Raw genomic sequence first — 24836 nt, forward strand, 5'->3', positions numbered from 1 at the left:
CTCATTCCCTTCTTTATCTATAGCCTCAGGAAAATAGATAGAATGAAATGGCAGGCAGGAGAAAGAGCTACACTTTTAACTACAGTGTGTAGTATAGGTCATACGTTTTACAGTATTATAACTAATGCCATACCTGCAAATAGAATGTGACTTTGCAAACAAAAACATTCAACCTGATAATACTAGATATATGGTTTCAGGTGGCACAATAGCTTATATTTGCATTTTATTCTTCCTGGTCATATCATCATCTACAGAGGCTCAGGCAGCCTGCTTTCTTTGGATTATCATCTGGTTTGCTTTAATCAGGATACAAAACTGCAGTTAGAGCAGGTCTTTGCAAGCCTCCCTCTTTACTGTCCCTCTGCAGCTCCTGACAAACACACACCTTCCTTGGCCATTTGTTCAGATATAGCCCCCACCTCAAGAAAGTTTGTTTCTTGTTAGCATCTTTCAAACAAACAACCAGAAAAGTGTATGCAAGTCATTAAGCAATAAAACTAGCCCTCTCTGTCACAGGTGGCCAGCAATTCAGTCATAAAAACCAGAATTCCTAAAACTATGGAGGTAGCTTTAAACATCCTTGCCCTTTAAACATTACAACAAGTAAAATGCTAATTATACAAATAAAGTTATACAATGTATTTAACAACCTACATGCAACATAACACTTATTTTACACTCCACCACATCTAACATGGTGAATAATATAGTTACAAGTAACCGTTAATGGACAAATAAATAGAAGTCATGAAAAGGCATGCCTGAACTATTAAAATGTTTGTCAGTGTTGTGATATTTTTAACTTCAACTGAATAATGGAGTCAAGAGTATGCTATAAAAACACATCCTGAGCTATCATCATAGAATCTGAATCTAGGTTTGGTTGACCAAGCACTATTTAAAAACTCTGCAGTTGTTTATCCGGTGCTGTACATAAAGTTGGACACTTGCAGTCAAACTAGGTATCTCATCTGAGACAGGATACAATTGATTTTATGGTTTAGCATCATTATTTCAGTAGTTATGGTCTGTCAGAGTGACCTACAGAAGTCTCCTTCTGTAGGTGGCTCATATCAACCAGTTGTTTCTAAACACAGAACAGTCAACAAAGAGAGGCAGTGCAGCCACCTCCTGATACACCCTAGACCCAGTTATTCTTACAAAACCCTTCCAGGTAACTACAGACAGGTCCAAGATCCTTCATCCCGTGCATTGGACACTGTCATTCTTCTATTAGAGCTGCATTGGTGAAGATGTTTGCCCAGTCTGCAATTAAAGTACACAAACATAGTATGGCCAGATTCATTTTAAACAAGTAGATTTTTAATGCTTGATTTATACAAAGTGATTTCACCACAGAAGTGGATCTTCCTACTCCATTTCACACCTTATTGTTCTTGTTCTATCATTTAAAGGCACTACCCATGTGATGGCAATTTTATTTTATTTTTTTCTTTGTACATGATAAAAACACAATCAGATGTGCATATTTGTAGTGTATGAAAGCCTCCATTACAAAATTGTTAAGAAATATAATTGCAATTAAGTAATGAATTAATACATTAAAGATACTTCATTTAGCAGTTATTTTCAACCCTGCTGCTTGATGAACACAAATTAAACTCACTGAAGTGTTTTATTGTCTCTGTATATATTTTTACTGTATTGCTTTTTCTTTTTTTCAGCCCTGAATGAATGTTACATTATTTCATCCCCTGTTCGGTGCATACAGTGTAGTCAAATTTTGTTCTTGTGCATTGTTTTGAATCCTCCTGTTTTCTTTTTTCTTCTGTTTATCCTTTGTCAAATATTAGTGAGCTCAGAGGTGGGTCGTGCAGTATGGCTTCGTTTTTCCCCTCCACTGCCCTCATCAAGCCCTCAGCCCAGTTTCATGGCACATTTATCTGGAGCTGTGGTAGGGATCAGTATGGGGCTTCTCATCTTACGCAGCTATGAAGAAAGCCTTCAGCGGCAGTGTTCCTGGTGGGTCATTATTTTCTCCTTTGCCACATTCCTCATCTTTGCTATCTTCTGGAATATCTTTGCCTATGAACTGCTGGGGGTGCAAATCCCACTCCCTCCTTAACGGACACATTCTAAATACAACTGAGATCCATTCTCCAGGACTGATGCAAATCATCAAAGTCCAGCCTGGCAGGGGCAGAGGGAGGTGTTGGGAGGGAAAGAATGGTGATGCAGTCACTATTATTCAGTATTATTAACAGGTTATGAACATGGACCGAGTCAGCACGTGCAATGCCCCTCAGCTATGTACTGGACACAGGCTTATTCTCAGCATTTTTTTCAACAGCTGAGATCCTCTGTGACTATCTCAGGGGAAGAAATCAAGTCCACAAGTAATGGGAAATAGGGGAAGCATTTTAAGTAGAAAAATATAGGTATTGAAAAAAAAAAAGTATTTTACAGACATAATGTATTTTTGTTACAGGAATCTGACTCATCTGGCTGGCATAGAGTTAATTTGGCCTTATAGATGGAAAGGCTACTTGTAGCTGTAGAATAAAAATCACTTGGCGTTTGTCTAACAAGGTAATTTCCAAATTCAGAATTTCAATTAGATAAGGCAATTAACTCTCACCAGCATTCTTCTGCTGATAATTATCAATAGTGTCATGTGGTGGTTTAAAAAGTTGCCCAAAAATGGACAAGCCTGTCATTTTTGAAAAGATTTTAAACCCGTTTAACTGTTACATCATTTAACTACTGTCTTATTTATATACGGGGGTTGGTGGCGGGTTGGGAAATAATGTAAAACAACATGCTGGGCTTTATGATTATTTAATAATTATTTAGCAGTACACTATTATCCAGGGAAGCATAGTGGCAGCGCTGCCGCCTTACAGTAAGGAGACCAGGGTTTGCATCCCAGGTCCTCCTTGCGTGGAGTTTCCTCCCACTGTCCAAAGGTTAGGTTAGGTAAATTGCTGATGCCAAATTGGCCCTAATGTGTGTTTGGTAGTGGGGAGGCGGCGGTGTGTTCACCCTGTTTCTACCTTGTATCTTATGTTAGCTGGGATAGGCTCCAGCACTGACCACCCCCAAGCGACTCCAGCCTGGAATGAACAAGTGTGAAAACGACATGACATTTACATTTTTATCCATGTAAAACAACAAAGCAAAAAAAAAAAAAAAGTTTTCCATTTTTTTCTTATAAATATAGAATACAAACATATCTACTATACTGGTTACATAAACAAGGATACCAGCATTAGAGAAAGTGTTTCAAGAGACTCCTTTTTTAATTTATTATCTTTTTGAAAGTTGGCATTGACTGATGGCCAATTAAACAGCTTTCCCCTTGGGAGAGCTTTTATTGCTATAAGAGTTGTTCTATTTAAAAAAAAAAAAAATATATATATATATATATAATACATACATACATATATATATATATATATATGTATATATGCATACATACATATATATATGTATATATGCATACATGCATATATATATATGTATATATGCATACATGCATATATATATGTATATATGCATACATGCATATATATATGTATATATGCATACATGCATATATATATGTATATATGCATACATGCATATATATATGTATATATGCATACATGCATATATATATGTATATATGCATACATGCATATATATGTATATATGCATACATGCATATATATATGTATATATGCATACATGCATATATATATGTATATATGCATACATGCATATATATATGTATGTATGCATACATGCATATATATGTATGTATGCATACATGCATATATATATATATATATATATATATATATATATATATATATATATATATACATATATATATATATATATATATATATTCTAGAAATATTTATAAAAAAACAGGTTTAGTCAATTTCTAACTTCCTAGCAGACACCTCAGACTGCTTCTGAGCCATTTTTGAGACTGAGGTAGTGGCCTTCCACACTGTGTAATACCTCTGAGTGGCAGCCTGATCAGGCCAGCTAATCCTCCATGGTCCAATGCCTCATTTTTCATAGCTCTAGGCTCTCTATCTCACTCTTTTACGTAACTGGAAAGGAGTTCCAGATACACAACCTCAAGAGTGGTGACCTTGGATGGTTAATATTTTTCAAAAAGCAAAGTGAATAAATTCACACTGTTAAGGTATTAAATTATAGCAGCAATAAATGTAGATTAATACAGTATTGCTTGTAAATTACTGAGTAAATTTACCACAGTTTATAGTTTGCCAGGAATGAAATTGATTTGTTATGTACAGTACAAGTCTGTTCAACCCTGAGTTGTATCAAAGAATGAATATATCTGCCATGATGAGTCAGTATTCAATTAATGGAAATAATGTTTGGGTGGTTGCAGTCATCCTTAGCAAAAATCCGAGAGCCCTGCAGAAAACATATGTAGTGTCCAAAGATAAAAATGGTAAGCTGCACTCCACAAAATGAAGGCTGGCTTTGATCACATGGATGTTGTGGGTTGACTTTTGCATTATTAACTTTGGCTCGCTGCATTACAGGCTGGTACTAGGTTGCATTTGTTGAAAAATGGTTTTGGAAAACTTACAGTACTGTAAAAAAAAATCTTAGGCTACCCAAGAAAATTATTTTTAATGCTAGTTATCTTGGTAATAAGCATTTATTTGCCTGCATTTTCCAAAAGGATATGGGTACTTTGTGTGATTCTCACAACTGCCTGGGTTTGCTTCCCAGACTTCTCCTTGAGACACCCAAGCCATTCCATGAATTTCTTAAACTTCACCAACAGCAAACAACAAAAGAGCAAAGAGCAGCAAAAGTCAAAAGAAAAGTTATAGCAAATACTACAAGAAGGTTGGAAGATTTAATCACAGGAAACATTGAAAGAATTACACATCAGAGTACCTCATTATTTCAGTTTTGTACTTTTAAGGTAGGTCACATAAAATACTGATATGATTTAAAACACAAGATATTCTGGTTTCTTTTTATTATATCAATGTTTATTTGTATTTATTCTGATGTTGAAATTGTTTTACCTGCCCAGAAAACTAGCTTTAAAATATTTTTCCTTGGTTGGATTAAGGGCCAAATCAAGACATTACACTAACTGGACACCTAAAGACATTTTCTGGTCTATTTTTCTATTACTGCTTCTCATTTAAGCCTAGATTGAAGGGTTTCAGTGTCCAAGATTTATGTGTATGCCATGAATCTTGAGGAAATTTGTTTTGTATGTTTATTGCTTCTTTTGCTTTTGGCAGATGAATCCTTGAAAGAAATATTCTTTGCAGGCACAGCTCAAAGACTCATCCATAAATGTCCCTCTCTCCACTCAGATAACCTGCTTCATCCTCCCAAAGGTTAATGTATGCAAGTGTCCTGTCAGGTAAATGAGAATATAGATCACTACTCCTAAAAATTTTGGGATTATCACCCCCCTAAAAGAAATCTTTGTCTGCATGTGCGTAATTTGAGTCTGTTCTGATTTTATTGGATCACAATTTTAGCGTTTATTTCCATACAACAGAATATTCATTTTCATATTCTGTACACTGGATGTCAAATTTCACTTTGATTTTTGACTTCTGATTTTGGCCTTGACCTGTTTCTTCACTTTGATTTCTCTCATCTACTGATTGCATAGTTTTGTGTCTGCTGTTTAACTCTGGCAGAACAGACTTGGGGTCATATGTACCTACTGGTTACTGTAAACACATCAGCTCTCCATGTATCTCCTAATTTCTAAAACCTCTAATTATTACTCTGTCAGTGACTCACTCTAGAGTCACCCTTTACTTGTCTAACGCCCTGAATGGGTGTTTCTGTGTATACATCTATATGTTATCGGCAGCTTATAGTTACCAAGTATTAGCACCACTCAGTGGTTCAATTATGTAGATCACAAAAAGGAAAGATGATGGCACTCTCCTGCATCCCAGTGTTTCTACACTGCTTTCTGATAAGGAGCCCATCCTACCAGAGTGGTAGTGCAGCACATATGACTCCTCTTGGCCACTTCACCACGACTGAGACCAGTATATCTACATGTAAATAGAGCAAAATACCAAGGATAAGATAGTGACAAAATATACATTACATTTTTCATGAGCCTTAAATTTTATTTATGCAGTACGTTAAGAAGAAAGTGTCAGGGTTCAATTGCAGAAATTTCTTAAAATAATGAGTAAGAAAGGCTCTGACAAGTGGTAGTGATCGATGAGACACTTGAAGTAAAAATGTCTAATCATAAAAGGATGCCAGCAGCTTTACAGATGTATTATCTCAAATACCATGGGATGCAATTTTATTTTTTATATCCTCCTTTTATTTTCATTTAGTCCCTAGGCTGAAGTCTTAAATCTGAAAAGAGCTTTTACTCATAAGTGTATTTCTTTTTCTTTTTCTTGATGCTCTGGAGCACCCTGATCACAAACCCTTTCTCTGCCTTCTTTGGATGTCTGTATCCATCTCAAAGCTGTTTTGGTCTGGCTGTTTCTTATGCTTATGTGCAGAGCTGATTAAATGTTGTGCACCTCCCACTATTTCTATTCAGTAGCCATCACTTGCTAGGAATTGAAGCAAAATTTTACGATTCTTTTCCATTTTTTTCAAATTAAATACATTATATACATTCTGGTGCATAAAGATATAAAAGTTTCACCATTACATAAAACATAACTGTTTATACTGTTTATTTCTGTCTCCATTAAAAAATAATGACCATGTATACTGTATATCAAAGTCAAACTGAAGTAACTGCTGAAATGCTATATACATCTTTATCTGCTCCACTTGTTTTTGTTTCTTTTTAACAAGGTGGTGTGACATGAACTGCCGTTGATTTCCTTGTCTTGCTCAGAAAACACTACATCTTTTTAATTAACTGTGATACCTTCTCCTACATAAAAACAACATTATTAGAAAGCCAAATTCTTCCATTCATGTCTTACTACAGTGCTGCCTGCTGTGGTCAGAAAAGAACATGGGGGACAAGTAGCGATGGATAACACATTTGAAATTGGCTGTCTACACTGCCCTTTCAGTTTTAACAGTCAGATGAACATATTTTCCCCTCTTCATCTCACAAAGTTTTCTAATGTTATTCTGCCTGTCTTTACAGCATCCCTCCATTTTCAGACCCATTTCTGCAGAGCCGGATACACAAGAAAGATGGAGCCTGTCCCAGCAAGCATAATGTGCAAAGCTGGAACCCTTGGATAGGGTGCCAGTCCATTCCAGAATGGACACACAGACAAACAAGCACACACTAGGGCCAATTCACCAGGTCTTGTAAGCAATAGCAAATGTGCTTAAGGGTGGCTGGTTGCACTGGTGTCTGACAGCTAGCTGGTAATTTGTCTCCATAAAAAGAGCTTTGAAACAAAGGCATTAACCTTATTGAACTAACTAGAACTGCAGACGTCATCATGAGACTTATACCCTTTGCTGATTCTAATGATAAGCAGCGTTGGTTGCATTTTGTATTTTGTACATTGGCACAAGTCCTTGCACTTGCCTATAATCATTAGGAACTAGTTATGAAGGTAGGTGTTCACATCTGACGCATACAGTCAAGGGTCTTAAGCAAGCAAGAAGGGCTGAATATGTTGTTTCAATTGTTTTGTAGGTCGGCATGAATGGTGTGTATGATTCCACACACCATAAATGTCTTTCTTTGATTCTCACTAGGCAATCCAGCAGCCCTGAAATGCGCAGTCTAGAAACTGCATCTACTGATTTTTCAGTGCCACATGTAACTATAAGTTGGTTTTGGCTGGCACTGAAACAAATATCTGTTTATTGTCTGATGGCAGAAGATATTCAAAAGGGAGATTTACTCTTATACTATTGCATTGTTTATCCAGTGTAGCAAGATTGTCAGGTCAGTGGCTGAATGTTTTATGTTTTATTTATATAATAAATAAATAAATTATATATATATATAAAATAAATAAATAAATGTAAAAGTACAGCTTCATCATAGTGGAAATGATTAGAGAGTACCATAAGCAAAGACAAGTACCATCTTCCCTCTATATCTGATTTTTGCTCTATCAACCTCATTTTTTTAAACCACAATTTTTCATCCACACTTTTTTTTTTACTGTATGGTACATACCATTTAATGCATAAACCTTTGAAAGACACAGCATGCTATGACCACTTAGCCTGGTATGACAACAGTGTCCACCCTCTCTAAGACACTTGCTGCTAGTTTTGTGCTATAAAACATCTATGCAGTGGCCATGTTCATCAATTAAATATATGTAATTTTTAAGTTAAAGCAATTGAAACAGTAGTGCTTTTTTAACATTAAATTTACACTTTGCTGTGAGACAAGTCCACCATGCTGATCTGTGTGGGAGCTGAGCCTTCCTCTGCATATGCTAACATGCAGAACATTTCCATTAATGACCATCATAATAGTTTTTTATCTGGGCAAATAATGAATGAAAACTTTACACCATGGAGAAATCAAGGCCTGATTATATGCATGTAGTGCTTCAGTGATAATTAGGGAAATCTGATGGGGGTTCCTGATGGGGTGGGAAACATTATTAATTTTGCCCACTTGAAATAATGGAAAAGTAGTTTTTTTTTTTCTTTTTCATTTTCTGAGCTGTTTGGTTTTAATCATATAGTCTAGGAATTGATGAATGTCCAAAAGACTGAAATTCAATATAAATAAAAAAACTGTCAGGATCTTGGAATACTTAATAAGGGTTTTTGGTTGGGTGCTGCCTATTGGTAACATCAAGGAGTCAACTTTGTATATCAACTCACACTCTCTAACTTCTCAATCATCTTTCCCTCCAAAAAAGTCTGCCACTCACAACACTAAACTGCATTGGCTAATCATTGCCTTGAAAGACAGGTATAAGCAGGCACACACCACCACCCAGGATCTGTGTTTGCATCACTAATTAACAAATGTAAACAACACAGAGTTATTGATTTCATTTGTAAATTTTGTAACTATGGGGAAAACAAAATTAATTTCATATAACAGCCAAGAACTGCAATACTGACAAATAAATGAACAACTTTAAAAAGACAGCAAAGATGGGAGGTTATCAAGTTTAAAAAAGCAAATTTAGGAATGTACAGTATTTGACAAAAGATGTGGGAATGCTTCTAAAATTGGGTCCCATTTGAAGTACACTATAAACTAATATTCTGTTAACAATAAGTGTTCCATTAGACCCTTAACCTGAAATTGACAGGTTTGCAGTGAAGAAAATGGTTTATGCAAAGGATTTTATAACGAGCAAATTACAACATTAAACATGATTGCAAAGCCTACATATTTTTAATGCAATCCTTAATAACTTTTTTTTAAACAATATTAATGTCAGAATTGGAGGGTTGGATTCCTTTAGATAAATAACACAATATCCCATCAAGCATTACATAAAAAAAAAGTTTTACCTTAAGACATGCACAAACACTTCTTAATGTTGAGACTGCTGCATCCTTGAGCTCTTCTGAATCACAAAAAGGTTTTTAGACTACAAAGTCAACACTTATTCTTTAATGAATTCAAAGAAGCAACTTAAAAAAAAAAACATTTTCAACTCAGGTCTTGCATGTTAATACCGGCCAAACAGCACAAACTAACCAGCAGCATTGTAGCAACTTACACGAGGCAGTACCTAGATGTTCAGCATGTATTTTTTGTTCTTTAACTTATTTAGTTGGTGAATAGGGAAAATAGCTCACCTTCTCTTGCATGTAATTTTCACATGAAGTAAGCGAAATTGGGCATTAAAACAGTAATCTTTCATTTTGTTCAGTATTTGTCAAGGTACTAAGATTAATGGTTTATTCAGAGATTTTGGGCATAATGTAAAATTGATAGTGTAGAATCCTATAGATTAGAGTAGTTATTTTTTATAGGAGATAAGCTTGAAACAATCTTTTATTTCACAAAGCATTTCAGAAGCTGGCAGTACGGTGTCCTGTGTGGACTGTATATCCAAACTCAAAATTACTCTTACAAAGTAGAGTATGTATAACAGACAGATACAATAACACATACTAGCAAACTGCATCTTTATATATATTTGTACATTAAACAGTTTACTTATATTGTCTTCACAGAGGACATGTCCCAGAAGCTTGGCAAATAGTTTTTTTTACAACAGTCTGATTGCATGCTTTTAAGTTTTGCATTTTTAAGTTTGAGTGTTCGGGTTGTATAGTCATAATGGCTTTAAAATCTCCTTCACAAGGAAAGGAAATAACAGAAAGGGGCTTACACACAGAGCTAACAATCTTAAAAAGAATTCACAAGAATTTCTATGAACAGTTTTCACTAATTAAGTCAATGTATTAAATGTTTTAGTTTTCATTTACTTGGATTTGAGTTTGGTTAAAAATCAGTTGTTAACCGGTATAGCATCTTTCATAACAAAGCACATAAGAAGATAACATTTAGAGCACATGCTACATATGTAAGTGATTCAGGACCACTGAGCAACATATGCATTGTACTTGCACAGTGTGATAGGGCTCTATATTGGCGCCGACCCGACACAGACTGACACCAGAGGCACGGGTAAAACAAACAAAAAGTCTTTATTTTCTTCTTCAGCCATGGGACATGTCTTCCCCATGTCCCACCGGCCCTAGCACAGTCCCAAAATAATCAAAAGTAAATCACACTCTCCTCTCCTCTCCTCCCAGGGCAACTTCATCATCCTCCTCCTTCTCCCGACTCTGGTACCCTGAGTAGTGGCTGCAGGCTCCCTTTATAGCCCACCCGGAAGTGCTTCAGGTGGTAATTAACCTAAATTAGGCTGCACTTCCGCATGTGGCTGCGTTGCCGCCCACACAGGCTCAGGAAGCCTTGCACATCCCCATGGCGGTGGCCACGGAGCCCAACCAGGATGAGCTCTGGTGTTCCATAATACAGGCCTCAATCCAACCCAGGGGGGCTGCCACCAAGTATTCCGGGGGGGCGTAGCTTGCATCCCATGGCTGCTCCGCCCGGGCATGGGTCCCGGCCATCCACCACAACAGTTTTAAGTTCCGCATCTTAAATGAACCATATATAATTGTCAGCTTATCTCATTATTTTTTATTTGCACATTTTATTCTTTTGGAGTGGTCAATTTACTCTGTACTAAAAAAAATACTGCTGACAAATTGTGTCTTGTGTGGAGAACTGTGATGGCTAAAACGTATGTTTAAGCCCCACAGTTCTCAACTTCCCCAGCCTTATAACCTCTCCAAAATAGTATTTACCTTATTCTTATTTTAGTGTTTGCTACAGAATGTAAAAACAGTCAGACAGCCTGCTCAAGTGATGTCAGTTTTGAATGCCAGAAAAGAAATTGGGAAAAAGCACAATATCAAAGCTAACAAGAAGCTAGTGATCATTACATAGAACTGTTACAGAATATGCACTGTGAAAATGGGGGGGGCGGGGGGGGAGGTTGGGGTGAGAGTGTTCATAATCAGGGAGATCAAACCCTGTCATCTTTATATTAATTTGCTGTGCACTGATGTACTAACTTAAGACCACAAGTGAATAGAGCACATCACCTTCAAGGTGGCCTGTAGCCAATCACTTTTGTAAGTTCTGGCCTGTTCTCTGAACACTTTAGTCTATCCCTCCAGCTTAGAAAACCTTGACAGTGTCCAGTATGCTACTTTCCTTTTGTAACTGGTACTTTGTCTTCTAATGAACCACTCTGTTCTGGTGCATTTTTTGTTGATTTTATGTAGTCATTTTAAACAGTTTCCTTCTCAAAACCTGTATTTGACATATTAAACAGTATGCTTTTGCCTTGGAAACATGGCATAACAGATTACCTCAGAAAACTGTGATAATAAGAAAAATCCAATTCAGTTTTTATGAAGGATTTGTGAACTATTGGGATGTTTGATTCAGAAATTGTATTTGTGGGTGAAAATCACGTTTCTTCTTTAAAGGTGTTCTTCAGTGTCAAGAACAAATAAATTTCAATCCAGTACAGTATGTGTAAAAAGGCATACAATGTTTTAGGCTGTTTTATATTATATATTTGTACAGTTTACTTGTTTTATCTCATCATCAAAATAAAGTTTATCAGAATGGTTATCATGAGTGTCTGCTGACATACAACAGCTCATGGTTCAAGTAATTGTACAGTAGCTACACACTGCTTAGCTCAGGTTCATCATCTATGGAAATGAATATTTGTGACAGGGATGCTGTGGAAGCGATGAAGCCTGTTGAGTAGACTGAACAAAGGGAACATACAAAAGTGTATAAAGAAAACAAACTGAACGCAATGATTAGAAGTCTGGGCCACAAATACTCATAACACATTGTCAAGAAATGACTCCCTGTCACAAATGCTGCCATTGATTAACTTTAAATTTCTTACTCTATTAAAAATAAATACAGTGGTAGAAGAGCAATATTGTGTGTGTATTTGGGAGGGCTGTATACTGTATTGTTATATTAAAATAAAACATTTGCTACAATAAAAAAACAACAGTTCAAGAACACATTACAAATGTGTTATTCTTTACTCTTCATATACTGAAGAAAACTCCACATATCTTTGCAGTACATGAATGAACTCCTTGAAAATACGCACTTCAAGGCCACTTTCTGGAACAAAACACATACATTTTGGATCTGGAAACCACATAAAATGTCCCCCAGACTTCAGATGATAGTTTGTAGGGTTACTAGGATGCAGCTCAATAAATGCTCCAACTTACTGAAAATTTTGTTTTATACAAACCTGCACAGTTTTACTTTGGGGACTGAAATTTTACACTTATCAAAGCCCAAAATTAAAATAGCCAGTCAGAATTGTCTAAAGCAGAGGTTTTCAAACTCGGTCCTGGGGATCCACTGTGACTGCAGGTTTTTGTTCCAACCAGCTTCTGTTTTTTAATTGGACTCCTGGGCTAATTAAGTGAACTGTTATTTCCCAGATTCTGTGTTTTGGGAACAATATAGAAATTAGAAAACTAAGTTTGGTAAAAAAAAAAAAAAAAAAGTTATTATAAAGCGCTGAACAGTTATATGGGAATAATGTTTTTTTTTTGTTGTTTTTTTTTTAAAAAAAACAATATTCCGTCTGGATTTTCATTCTACTTTTTCAGGCGATCCAATTGTTAAACTAATCCATTATTTACTAATTAGTGGGTCTGACACTAAAGTGGTCCCAGCCTTTCACGATTTAGTGTTGCTTGCCTGGGTGTCTGCTCTGCTACTTTTTAATTGTCATTACTAAGATACAATGAAACTAGCAAACTGCACAGAGAAAGGGCAAAATATAATGAAATTAAACAGTTAATCATTTAAATCTGTAGCAAAAATAGAAATATTTCTAAATGTCTTATAAAATGTAAAAATCATGCATGTAGAATAAGAAAAGGAAAAAAATACCAGCTAGTTAAATGACATCAGTGTTACAAGTTGTTGCCACAGATTATGAATCTGGCTGGAACAAAAACCTGTAGCCACAGTGAGACCACAGTACTGAATTTGAAAACCCCTGGCTTAAACGAATACTAAACTCGAAAATATATATTTTATAATGTTACGAGTCCTTAACCCATGTTATTTATAGTGGTGGCCAAGAAAAACGTATAATCTCATGTTTTCATGAAGGAAAGAAATAAAGCTTCTGGTAGAATAGGAGTCAAAGGAAACCAACGTTGGATAACAGCAAACAACACCAAAAAGTCCATGAATAAAATTTCATATTACTTGCGCTATATAATCATTTCAGTTAAATAATTCTGAAAAATCAGAGCAGTGCAAAACAGAAAACCTATTTAAATAGGATCATGCTTTTTAATTGACTCTCCCCCTCATTCAGAAGTCAAAAGTTCTTTCTCCAACTCAAAAGCTTGATCCTGTTTGAATGTGTTTCCTGTCCATGCACCACTCTGTATTTATTTAAAAATACTGCAACAAAAAATGCATGCATTACTCCCATTACGTGTATATGACTGGATGACTTGACATGTGCATTATGCAACGCATGTAACCAGAGATTTATTCACGGACATTTATGGTATTTTTTGCTGTTGAACAACATATAAAAAAAAAATTGGGGGGTAAAGTATTCCTTTAAACCCAGGAAAAAGAAAGCATGTTTAAGTCTCAGTTTAATACTTTTTAGATATAACAAGTCCTTACCTAAAGTGACTCTTCAGCTATATTGTAGCAAGAGGTTAGTGGACAAAGACAAAGCTTGGAAAAATGGATGACAAAATGAAATTAATCCAACTTTTACAAATGGCTATCTTGTCAAGGTTTGGTCCAAAAAATTAAGACAAATTGTTCCCGAATGAAACACCCCAAGAAGCAAAAATGGACCAATTATAAAACTTAATTAGTGACCATGACAGCTTTTTTCCAAGTTAGGACAAATGGATAACAATACTTTAATCAAGATAAAAAAATAATTAGGACAGGAAAAGTAGTACATTATTTTATATATGTTGGATCATCACATAGAATACAGGCCGTAGTATCAAATGTACTTCTAGTATACAAGTCTTTAGACAGATTTATTCTGTTTTTTGCCTTTTGGGTTTCTGCGTCTTGCATTGTTCATCAATCCCTCCTGCAGTGAATCCTTCTAATAAAGGTAAATGAAGTTTCTCAGCCACGGTCCAAGCCCATAGGCACAGTTCTACCATGTGAGGAGTCCATTCCTTTTTGCTGTCAGCTGAAAGAATACATAAAAATTGTACTACAATTTTAATCATTCTTTAACTTTCCAAAATCACTAACTGTAATATGGGGTGACATAAGGGTGAAACAGGAACTATACCTTGATGAGAAGATCATTAATCAAAATTCAGACTCACTCAGACATCCTAACATACTTTCAGAAGGTCAATTATGAGTTGCCAACCTAACTTGCATGTCTTTATCCCTTATTTCTCAACACTTACTCTGCGAGCATCCTCATCACCCTCAAAATGTAAAGTTATTTTACCTATCTCTATCCTCAAGGTGCTTTAGAGGATGACTTATTTAATACAGTGGGAACCCAGTCAGTTAACTGTTTTGCTCAGGTTTTTGCAGAACTAGGTGGTTGACATCTCAGTCTGATTACTAAACAGCTAGGCCACAAAGACCACTACAGGACCTGTATTATACAACAAACTGAAAAGAAAATAGAATGATCTCATCACAACAGAAAACCTGTGAGAAATTAGGGGAATTATAAAAATATACATATTCAATTTACTGTACAGATATATTTGCCAGAATTAACTTTGTAGAAGTAAATAGTCTGCATAATATTTAGATACATCTTTGTAAAACCACATATTACTTTGTAAGTACTAAATGCCATAGCAACTAAATTGCACTAGAAAATGACTGATTATGACCCAATGATATAATATGTAATACATGACAGCTTGACAAAGTTTCCTTTCTAACAGAAGATGACCTAGAAAACAAATTATCTTGTAAACATTTTTATAATTTACTTTTGAATTAAAAAGGAAAACCATAAACACCCAACCAAAAAAAACAAAATGAAAATTTAAAATCCATTCAAGTGGCACTTCTCTTGATTAGTAGACTGTAGTCGATTTATTTTTCCTTTGAATGATATACTGCACTGATATGTTTACATAATATATTGCTAAGTCTCCCACATACTCTAACCAAATGTAACTACACAAATTAAAAATGACATGAAATTTGTGCAACAGAACACTCTCTTTAGAATGCACCAAAAATCTGGGTAATACAGCAGGTTTCAAATTTTGCTAAAATTATTTATACCATAAATATATTACTCTTGATGCCACTCGAACTGGGTCTAAACGTAGATTAAGGAGGCTTAGAAAATGGATGGATGGAGAAATGAAAACTGCACTACAAAGTTTATAATAGGGTTTGCCATCTATTAATATATGTACAACTTAAACACTGCTAAAAAAAAATAAGCACAATTCAGTAATATTCATAGCATAACTGTGCAAAGTAAGCATACACTATTAATGTAGACAGTGAAAACCGCCTTGTTGCAAATTTGTTAGACAATCTTTAACTTACACCTTACTAATTGCAGATACATACAACAACTGTTTACATATATTTTTTCCAGACAGGTTAAGTGATTTGTTCAGAAATACACAGTGTTCCAGGGGCAGGAACTGAACTTTTAACTTTGTGATTCAGAGTGCAGCTCCTTAGCTACCTGCCATCATTACAAAAATGCTCTTTGACTGATAGTATAGTATGCATTTACTTTTGGCTTAGGTGTATTTGCAGTGTTTCTCTATATTGGTCAAGACAAAAGAAAGACATACTGACAGACAGAACGAAAACTGGCATAATGCTGCCATCTACTATCATGCCCTATAATAAAGAGCTGTAGTAGTACTGAACACAGTAGAAGTACTGAAGCAGGAACAATGTTGTACCTCTGCACAAATAATTTGCATTTACTACTTATTTCATTAATTTAACAAATAAAAAACAGAACTTGGCACAAAATGATTCATTAATGCTCTTATATTTATTTAGTGAAGCCTCAAAACTTCAGATGTTTGCATTTAATCTTTAAAGATAAAATAATTTTTTTTTCCAGTTAACTTTTTACAAATATTTTCTGAAAAAATTATAATGTGCATTAGGCCCATCATGAAGTTAAACTTATAAAACAAACAAAAATTAAATTTGAAGCTTAAAAGAACTCAACCAGGGACATTCAGTCTAAAATTACTCATATACAGTACAGTATACTGTATATGCAACTATAAAAATGGAATATTTAATATAGAGCAAGAAGATGAAAATTGATAAGGAGGGTTTAGATGTATCCAGGAGGAAGTCTGTGCATTTCAATTATAAAAGATTTGAGAAATTTAGTATATTATCAGTATGGGACACATTCATTAAAATTAAAAATAACTCGTCTTATATTGTCTATTAATGACAAGAATGTCATATGTCAGGTAAGGAAGACAGAAGTTTTGAGGTAAGATAGTTAAACTCACTACTCATGGCGCCGGAATGTGGCAACATGTTGTATGATGATTAGCATATGCAAGTGAGACCTTCACTATGACCATAATGACCATATAAACCTTTTTGTATATGTTAATGACTAATGCCAAGTTATATGAAAAGAAGTAATGCAATTGAAGGGAAAAAATTTTCAGTTTTGTTTCAAATAAACAAGGTGGATACTGTATGAGTTAGAAAGTTCATCATGCTGTACATGTTACCAAAATACAGACCCATTAATGTTTTCTTAGTAATGGCAAACATATTCCAAATCAAAATTCTCAAACTGTTTTTTGTGTAAATCTAATGTAAGCAAGCACCACTAACTTTAGTCTTTTCAGTGGCTGAATGTAATGAACAACAGTCAAAAGGAAGAATCCCATATACACCAGGCTGGTTAATAATAATAACAAAAAAAAAGTTTCTTGAAAATGATGTACCCAAGTAAAGATGCACTGTATATCTGGGCTTGATTAGATGCTGAACAAAGTCAAAGGCAAGAAGCAGAAGTCCAAAAAATAAATAAATAAAGCTGCTGTGATGTCTTTCATCATTTGCCAAAGTATACCAGAAAAAGTAAACACTGACAAAGTCCCCACATAAAATGTGTTATTATGCTTTCAGAGTGATGCCTGGCATATCACAAAAGTAACAGGAACGTATCACACATAATCATTAAAAAAAACAGGTAACAGACATTTTTTAGGATGTTTACAGCTTATTACTAGTTTTTATTAAATGATAATTTTGGACGCATGTTTCAGCCACCTTGAAAATCCTACTATGAAAGATTTCCTGTGTTGTCCTTTAATTAGACATACTAAAAACTAAATTAATTAATATCCATAAAATTGCAGGTAATTATTCCCTGAATATATATGACTCCCTTTCTATAATTTTACCTTTATTGAGTCTGTGGGTGAGCTCTGTGACTTTCTGGAGATACAATGCATAATGTTTCCCTGTATACTGGATCGGTGTCAGTCCAGGAATGCACTCCATGGCTTCATCAGCCATGAATGCAACTTGATTAGGGGACCCTGCTGCCAAAACCGCTGGAGAAAGAAAATTAGAAAATAGCGTTATGTTATACACAAACATTAGCTGAACATCTTTTAAAAAAAAAAAAAAACAGGATGTCTTTGACTACAACCACCATGCCCAACTGCTCAAAAAAAGATCATGTAAAAAGTCTGCAAAAACAGATGTATCATCATCACCTGAAGCTGTTGCAGGTCCCAGTGCTTTCAGAGAGCATAGCTCAGTAATAGCAGCCTGTACATCTGGCAGAAGGTCAAATGCTTTTGTGGTGCACTGTATCACAAGTTCCGGACAGTTAGTTGCAACTAACTGCTGCAACCTAGGGCGGAATTTTCCTCTCTGGGTAAAAAAAAAAAAAAAAAAATGTTTTATATGTATATATAGACTATAGTGCAGTTAAACTAGCAAACGAGTTATTTGCTTTAATCTGTAAAAGTGATAAAAATTAAATAAAGGGAAACAAGCAGTTCTAAAAAATAGCAAGTTCAAAATCTATAGTATCATATCCTGCACTGAAGGCAAAATTTCAAAAATTGACCTCTGACTGACAGTCTACTGTATTTTCAGCAAAGACTGGATTCTTACGGGAAAAATGAACACCTTTGTTTAAAGATCCATGGTGTAACTACAGTAAATTAGGTAAAATGGGTCATTTAAAAATAAAATCTGTAAACAAACAAGACAAGGAAGGAATCATGTTATTTTGCCCACTGGAGTTTGTTCATCACCTGCCTGTCCTCTTCTTCCTTTTACCGAAAAAAGGAAAAAGTCAATAAATAAGGAAAAGTCCTCTCACAGTTAGTTTCCATTCCATTAGTTTCATAAGCTCATCATGGCAAAGGAACTTTACACTTCTCTCTGCAATTGCACTTGGAAGCTCCTCTTGGTACCTGAAGGAAAGAAAGGAAAGAACCAGTCAAAAATTTAGTAAGAGTTATATTTGGAGTTTCATCATTATTAGTTTAGTATCATGGTTTTAGGTCAGCTGCTATTAGTATGCTCGTTTGCATGTTCCCCTTATGTCTATGAGGATTTTTTCTGAGTACCCCAATTTCCTCCCACATTCCAAAGACATGTATTAGATTACTTAGCAACTGTGATTAAGTGTAATATAGGTCAATATGCCCTCAGTAGAATGACCTCCTATTCAGGTTTCACTTCAGCTTTTTACAAAATGTTGTGAAGACCTGGCTTTTTACAACCTAAACATGGAAAAGGAAATTACAAAAAAAGAATAAATGGCCCAATGGTTGCTAGCACATGAAAGTCTTATTTAGAATTCTTGTAAAAATATAGCAAATCTAGTTCTGTATCAGTTTGACAAAAAAACTGCTCGCCAAGCATAAGCTTCAAACTGTTTATTTCTCCAAGTAATACTTAAGAATCAATGTAAAAATAACTAGAACAATACATGTCTTTAACATAATTATAGAAAACTGGTGTGGGGGAAGTTACTTTAATATAAACCAAACGTAATTCCTTTATACAGCAGCAACATATTGTACCTACACATTTTCACATATGCCACAAATATCTGATGACCAGCATCAAAAGAAAATAGTGATAACATTAAAGCTTTATGATACAGGTATGTACAACAGATGTCCAAGCCAAAAGTTTCACATGCAAAAATATTTTAACTTGGGGTTAAAATTGAAGTTAGAAATATCATCCAAGTTATCCTTACCCTTGTTTAAGACTGAAACTAATTTAACAGAGTGAATGGAGAATATATCATTTTAGCAGACACATAGACCCATATGCCAGTCACCCATGCAATAATAATTCTAAAGTCAAAAGTGTTCTTGATCATTTGAAAGCTCAGGGAAGCGAGTATTACACTAAAATTGCAATAAAAATATACAAAAAAAATGCAAATATCCAACAGGAGAACCAGAAAACTTGCAGAGAAAAGAATCATTTTGAACTGAAAACTATGATCAAAATAGAAGGAGTATCATTTGCATTCACTTCTGTTTTTCTTCCAAATTAATATGTACTCAAAACTTAGTAACGCAGCCAAAACTGCTTAACAATCACATAAGAAGAACTTAAGGTGAGCCCTCCTCTTCTCTTCCTTGTAAAACACTTGAAGTCAAAGGCACCAATATATAGTCTTCCACTTACTAGTAATGTAAAAGTAAATTTTCTTCACATTTTACATGTTTAACTTAATTATTTGTTGGTATCTTTATATTCATATTGTGTTCAAAAATGGATGTCTGTTTTGGTATACAAAAGCAGAATAGTATCTGTAAATATTTTTACAGCTGTTCATTACTATAGGCATTTGGTGAATTTCTACTACTCTCAAAAAAGTTTGCAGACTACATTTACATTTCTCTGCATCTAAACTTTTGTGGGGTTGGCAGTTTCAGGACTGGCATACAGAAAAGTAGCAGCACTAAAAATCACTATGCAATCATTATATGTAAGGAATAATATAAATCTGTATTTGAAAATGTAAGTAGAAAAAAAATTAGAAATAAACTGCTCAATTTTTAAGACATTCAAGGATTTTGCACAGTCTTGTTTTCAGGCAATGACTTAATTAAACTTGATAGCATCAAGTTCTTTTTGATAAATACCATCTCACAGCTCTTCACAAAAACACAACTTTTTGGATACATTTTCACACATTCCCACTTAAGTAACAAATACAAATTAAAGTCACACAGCAAGCTAGCTGTGTGATCTCAATCTGTGATTTCCTTCTTCCAAAGGTCAGAGCTTGTCTTCAGGGTAAACCACACTAGAAAAAATATTGCATATATTTTGTAAAGCAAGAATCACTCTCACCAGTGTTACAAAAATATCTTATTCCTATGAAAATCTAGTTTATAGAAATGAAAAAGGATGAAAAAAATCTCAACTTGGAACAGCTAACTGAACAATTAATACACAATTGTCTGAAAATATGCAACTGTGTAAAATATATTATATATGTGTGTGTGATTTGCACATAAATACTGCTTAACTAAATAAGGTGCCAGATCAGGATTCTATATAATAAATCCAGGAAAAAGTACAACATCTGGAAAAGGAAATGGTCCTATATACAGTATGCCACTGTAGGTAACCAAGCATTGCTAAAGGACTTGTTTTACCAATCATTTTTCATCTGCCTATTTTGGACACAAGTATTTGGTCTTTAGTATTCAACAATATCACAGGAAGGTGCACAGAAGAAAATATTCTAAAAAATTATTCTTTACAAAATTCAATCTAAAAGTGTTAAGGGATCACATTTTAATTAAAAAAGATAATAATGGAGTCTACATCTACACACAAATGTACTGCTGATTCAAGGATCAGATTTTAAGATTCTCTGTGCAGCAAAGAAATAAAAAAGACATCTGCATGCATATCTCAAAAAAGAAATTGGGTCAAAGGATGTTGACAGTGCGTAAGTACTTTAAATACACCTTCACAAAAAGATGACTAACTCTTCTGAACAGCCAGAAGACCTTTGATGTCTTATGGGGTTTGATGGTTTAAGCAGCATAAACAGGTGTTACCAGTGTGTACACTGTGTTACCAGGTAACAGTGTGTTAGTTCTGACAGTAATGTTATGATAATATTGTGAAAGATAACCACATATTAGACAGGGAGCCAACACAGTCAGTCTTAAATGTAAAGTATCACAAACTATAGCCTAATGGCAAAAGGAATGGAGTGGGATGCACAATGTTACCAGCCTAATCCCCATAACTCATATATTGTGTGAGACTAAAATACGACAACATTGGTATCATGCACACTTGGAAGTCAATAAGGATAAATGCCTCCATTAAATAAACAGGACAGATATAATAGCAAGTGAAAGTCTATTTAGAAGGGGGGGGGGGGGGGGGGGGGGATTAGGTGATAAGTGCCAAAGATGTTAAATTGCATATGGACATAATTTGATCTATGAGGTGAACTTCTTTTGTGTGTTTTCACAACCTTGTACACTTGAGTTTTAGGTTTATGTTAATTGTGTCTCTCGTTTTTGCTTTTTTTATTTCTGGAGATATTAAATTTGGTCCTGAATTAGCCCTGTAGAAGCTACTTCAGCTACCTAGTGTGAATAGGTGTAACTATGCGAGTGAAAGAGTAATGCAATAGCACCTTGATGTTGGCATGGCCCCTGCCTTGTGATTAATGTTTCTGGTGTGAGCTGTGTGTCCCTGCAAACCTAAAACTGGATTAAAGGTTCAGTAAAGAGAGACTTGGATAAAGCAGAATGAAGCCTTCTAATTGAACCTCAAGCTCAGCTGATGGCAAAACCTGCTTAGGTTGCGTGAACTGGGTGAAATTAAAATAAGCAGCCAATGGCTAGAAATTCCTGCATTGTTACTCATCTTCACAGTTTATTCTATACAGTAAATCTCACCATTTGTCAAGAGATAACAGTTTCCCAGGCTGCTTTCCTTTTGTTTTAGACAGGTGCAAGACAACATCCCAGTACTTTTCATGGACAGTTCTCCAGACTACAGGGTCATCACAGGTGTAGAGGCCTGCTTTTGAAGCCATACTAAATAGACTGACCTAAGGAAATTAATAAAGGTTAGAGGATTAAAATAATTAATTTACCTTAGAATGATTAAAAATTGCACCTCTTCACAAATACTGCAAGCAAAATGTAGACACTTCACATTTTACACTGTAGGTCTTAACAGATGTGCAGAGAAAAACCACCTGCAAAGTCACGTGCACCACTTATCATGCATGTAAACAGGTAGGTAGGTAGATGATCCTTGTTTTGTCCCAAGGGAAAAAGATGAAATAAATGGTACTTTATAACAAACCAGCTCCACTTAAGTGTCAATGACAGGTAATAGGAGGAGGAAGTTGAACGGATTACAGCATGTTGCCGCACCCATCACACGACAAACCACCCAGATTGAGACCCGAGTGCAGCCATGCAACAGGTAATAGAATAAATTTAAAAATATTTGATCTCTCTTGCCCTCCGTGTACCCTCTATGTTTATCCTACGCCTTTCCCAATTATCCTTGTGTGTCTAAACCTCTCATGATTGTGTTCCTATAAAGCCCACTTCTCAGACTCTGTCATTTTGAGGTGGCTTGCTCATCCCCTGTCCGCTTTTTGACTACCTCCAATGGTAGACAGGCCCCATTACCTGCTGTGAAAAAATCATTTGTATTTGCATGAATACTTCCCATCTCTGAAGGCAACTTAGGATGCACCTTGTTGGTATTTAGCGGCCCAACATTACTTGGTAAGCTATTTGTTCTTTTTGGCATTGAAATGATCCATTTCAACTAACTTTATAGAAAAAAAAAATTCTCACAATCAGGACTTTCAACACCTAAAGTATTGGCCATCATCTCTGTCACTGATCCACAAATTGACTAGTCATATTGCTCAGAAGGACTGGAGACAGACACATGGACAAGACAGTAATATTTTATTATATAGTAGAATTACACTACATTCATAGATAGGATATTTTTAATCTGAATGCCCAAAACCATTTGTAAATATTAAAGTACTAGCTGTTCTACCTCGGTCTAAGCAATCATGATAGATTTCAGTGTTAATATTTTCCATTCATCATGCAATGCATAGGTCTGTGTTATGTGCATGGGATTCATAAAAGCAGTGTTAATGTTTGTGATGAACCATCTGTAGAAATGACAAATGCAATGCATGTTATTACTTAAAATGTTAGTGATGCTCCCTCCAGCTTTTGTAATGACAGAGACACCGCAACCGGGTGGATACACAGACAGAATCTGTCACTTATCCTTTTATTATTGTGGATTTTTTTTAACATGCTCAATCCCTTCCAATAAACAGGAATCCAGAAACAGAAAAAGAATACTGAAATTAGTTAAACAGAAGAAGGCAAAAATAATACTTTAAAAGAGCACTTTAAAATGTGAATTTCTCCTTGGGATTAATAAAGTATCTATCTATCTATATAAAAGAGCAATGCTGCAAATAAGGGGAAAAGCGTTCAGAAACAGCAATGCAGCTACATTTCAACAAACTTTACAGAGTTTCATTTTTTATTTTTCCGTGACGTTTTTGCAATGTTCTTGCGACTGTGGTTACTCATTTCCTGCATTATCCCAAGTACACTTAATAATGCTTCTCAGTGTCGAATGTAACTGTAGTTTACCTCGAATGTATGGAAGCTGTCAAACATGAACGTAGCACTTAATGCATTATAAACACACACACACCTACTGCAGGTAATACGGATATCAAATTAAATCTGTCATATACACAGTTTACAGAATATTGTTTACGAGAAACGTATCCAATTAACATTAAAACAAATTAGCACTTTGTTTTATGACAGCATAACACGAACATAGTTTCTAAATGCATATTTTTATTAAGCAAATACACTGAAACCTAAATAAACAGACCATTCAAATTAAATGATATGTACTCAGACATCCATGTTATATCTTAAATATTATCCAGAAGTGAAAAGTAACGAAGCAAAAGAACACTTTCTTACCGATGATAAATGCACGCTAGTGATAGGCTCACGGTGGCGCTCATTAAACACGTCCTTGGCTCATCCCACTTTCTGCGAGACCATTTAATTACAATATTTAACTATACCCTGCACAGACCTCCTAGCATTGATAAAGCATAGACAACGTCTCAAGGTCCCACTCACTTGTGTCTTTTCGACCAGCCCCTAAAGTGTCTTTATGTCTCAAGATTTTAATAAACTAGCAGTCAAACTACACTCCACTCACCATCTGACACTGAACGTCACTGAATGGCGCGCCACGACTGTCAACCGAGTTGCTACTTACACGCATGCGCTACTCGTTGCCG

At 35.2% G+C, this 24836-nt stretch overlaps 2 protein-coding genes across 4 annotated transcripts in view; one reads left to right on the top strand and one right to left on the bottom strand.

Moving 5' to 3' along the window:
• Positions 1 to 3104, top strand: part of rhbdl1 (rhomboid, veinlet-like 1 (Drosophila)) — a 57365-nt gene extending 54261 nt beyond the window's left edge. Inside the window, exon 8 of the mRNA XM_028812592.2 lies at positions 1818 to 3104. Within this exon, the coding sequence (XP_028668425.1) occupies positions 1818 to 2089 (272 nt within the window). The 3' untranslated portion in view covers positions 2090 to 3104. The remainder of the gene's footprint in view (positions 1 to 1817) is intronic.
• A 10994-nt stretch (positions 3105 to 14098) lies between these two features.
• On the bottom strand, positions 14099 to 24835 carry zgc:112496 (uncharacterized protein LOC541336 homolog). Of its 3 annotated transcripts, none has more exons than XM_028814253.2 (6): positions 24755 to 24835; positions 22405 to 22559; positions 18825 to 18918; positions 18208 to 18367; positions 17890 to 18042; positions 14099 to 14681 (listed from the first exon to the last, which is right to left on the bottom strand). In XM_028814253.2, the coding sequence occupies exons 1-6, from the start codon at positions 24818 to 24820 to the stop codon at positions 14521 to 14523; spliced, it is 789 nt and encodes a 262-aa protein (XP_028670086.1). In that variant the 5' UTR covers positions 24821 to 24835; the 3' UTR covers positions 14099 to 14520. The 3 variants fall into 3 exon arrangements, with proteins under 3 accessions (XP_028670086.1, XP_051789639.1, XP_028670088.1); XM_051933679.1 differs by having other exon boundaries at positions 24673 to 24793; XM_028814255.2 differs by lacking the exon at positions 24755 to 24835 and adding an exon at positions 24508 to 24642.
• Position 24836: the final 1 nt, after the last annotated feature.

This window comes from Erpetoichthys calabaricus, chromosome 11, assembly GCF_900747795.2.
Source record: "Erpetoichthys calabaricus chromosome 11, fErpCal1.3, whole genome shotgun sequence".
Classification (NCBI taxonomy): Eukaryota; Metazoa; Chordata; class Cladistia; order Polypteriformes; family Polypteridae; genus Erpetoichthys; species Erpetoichthys calabaricus.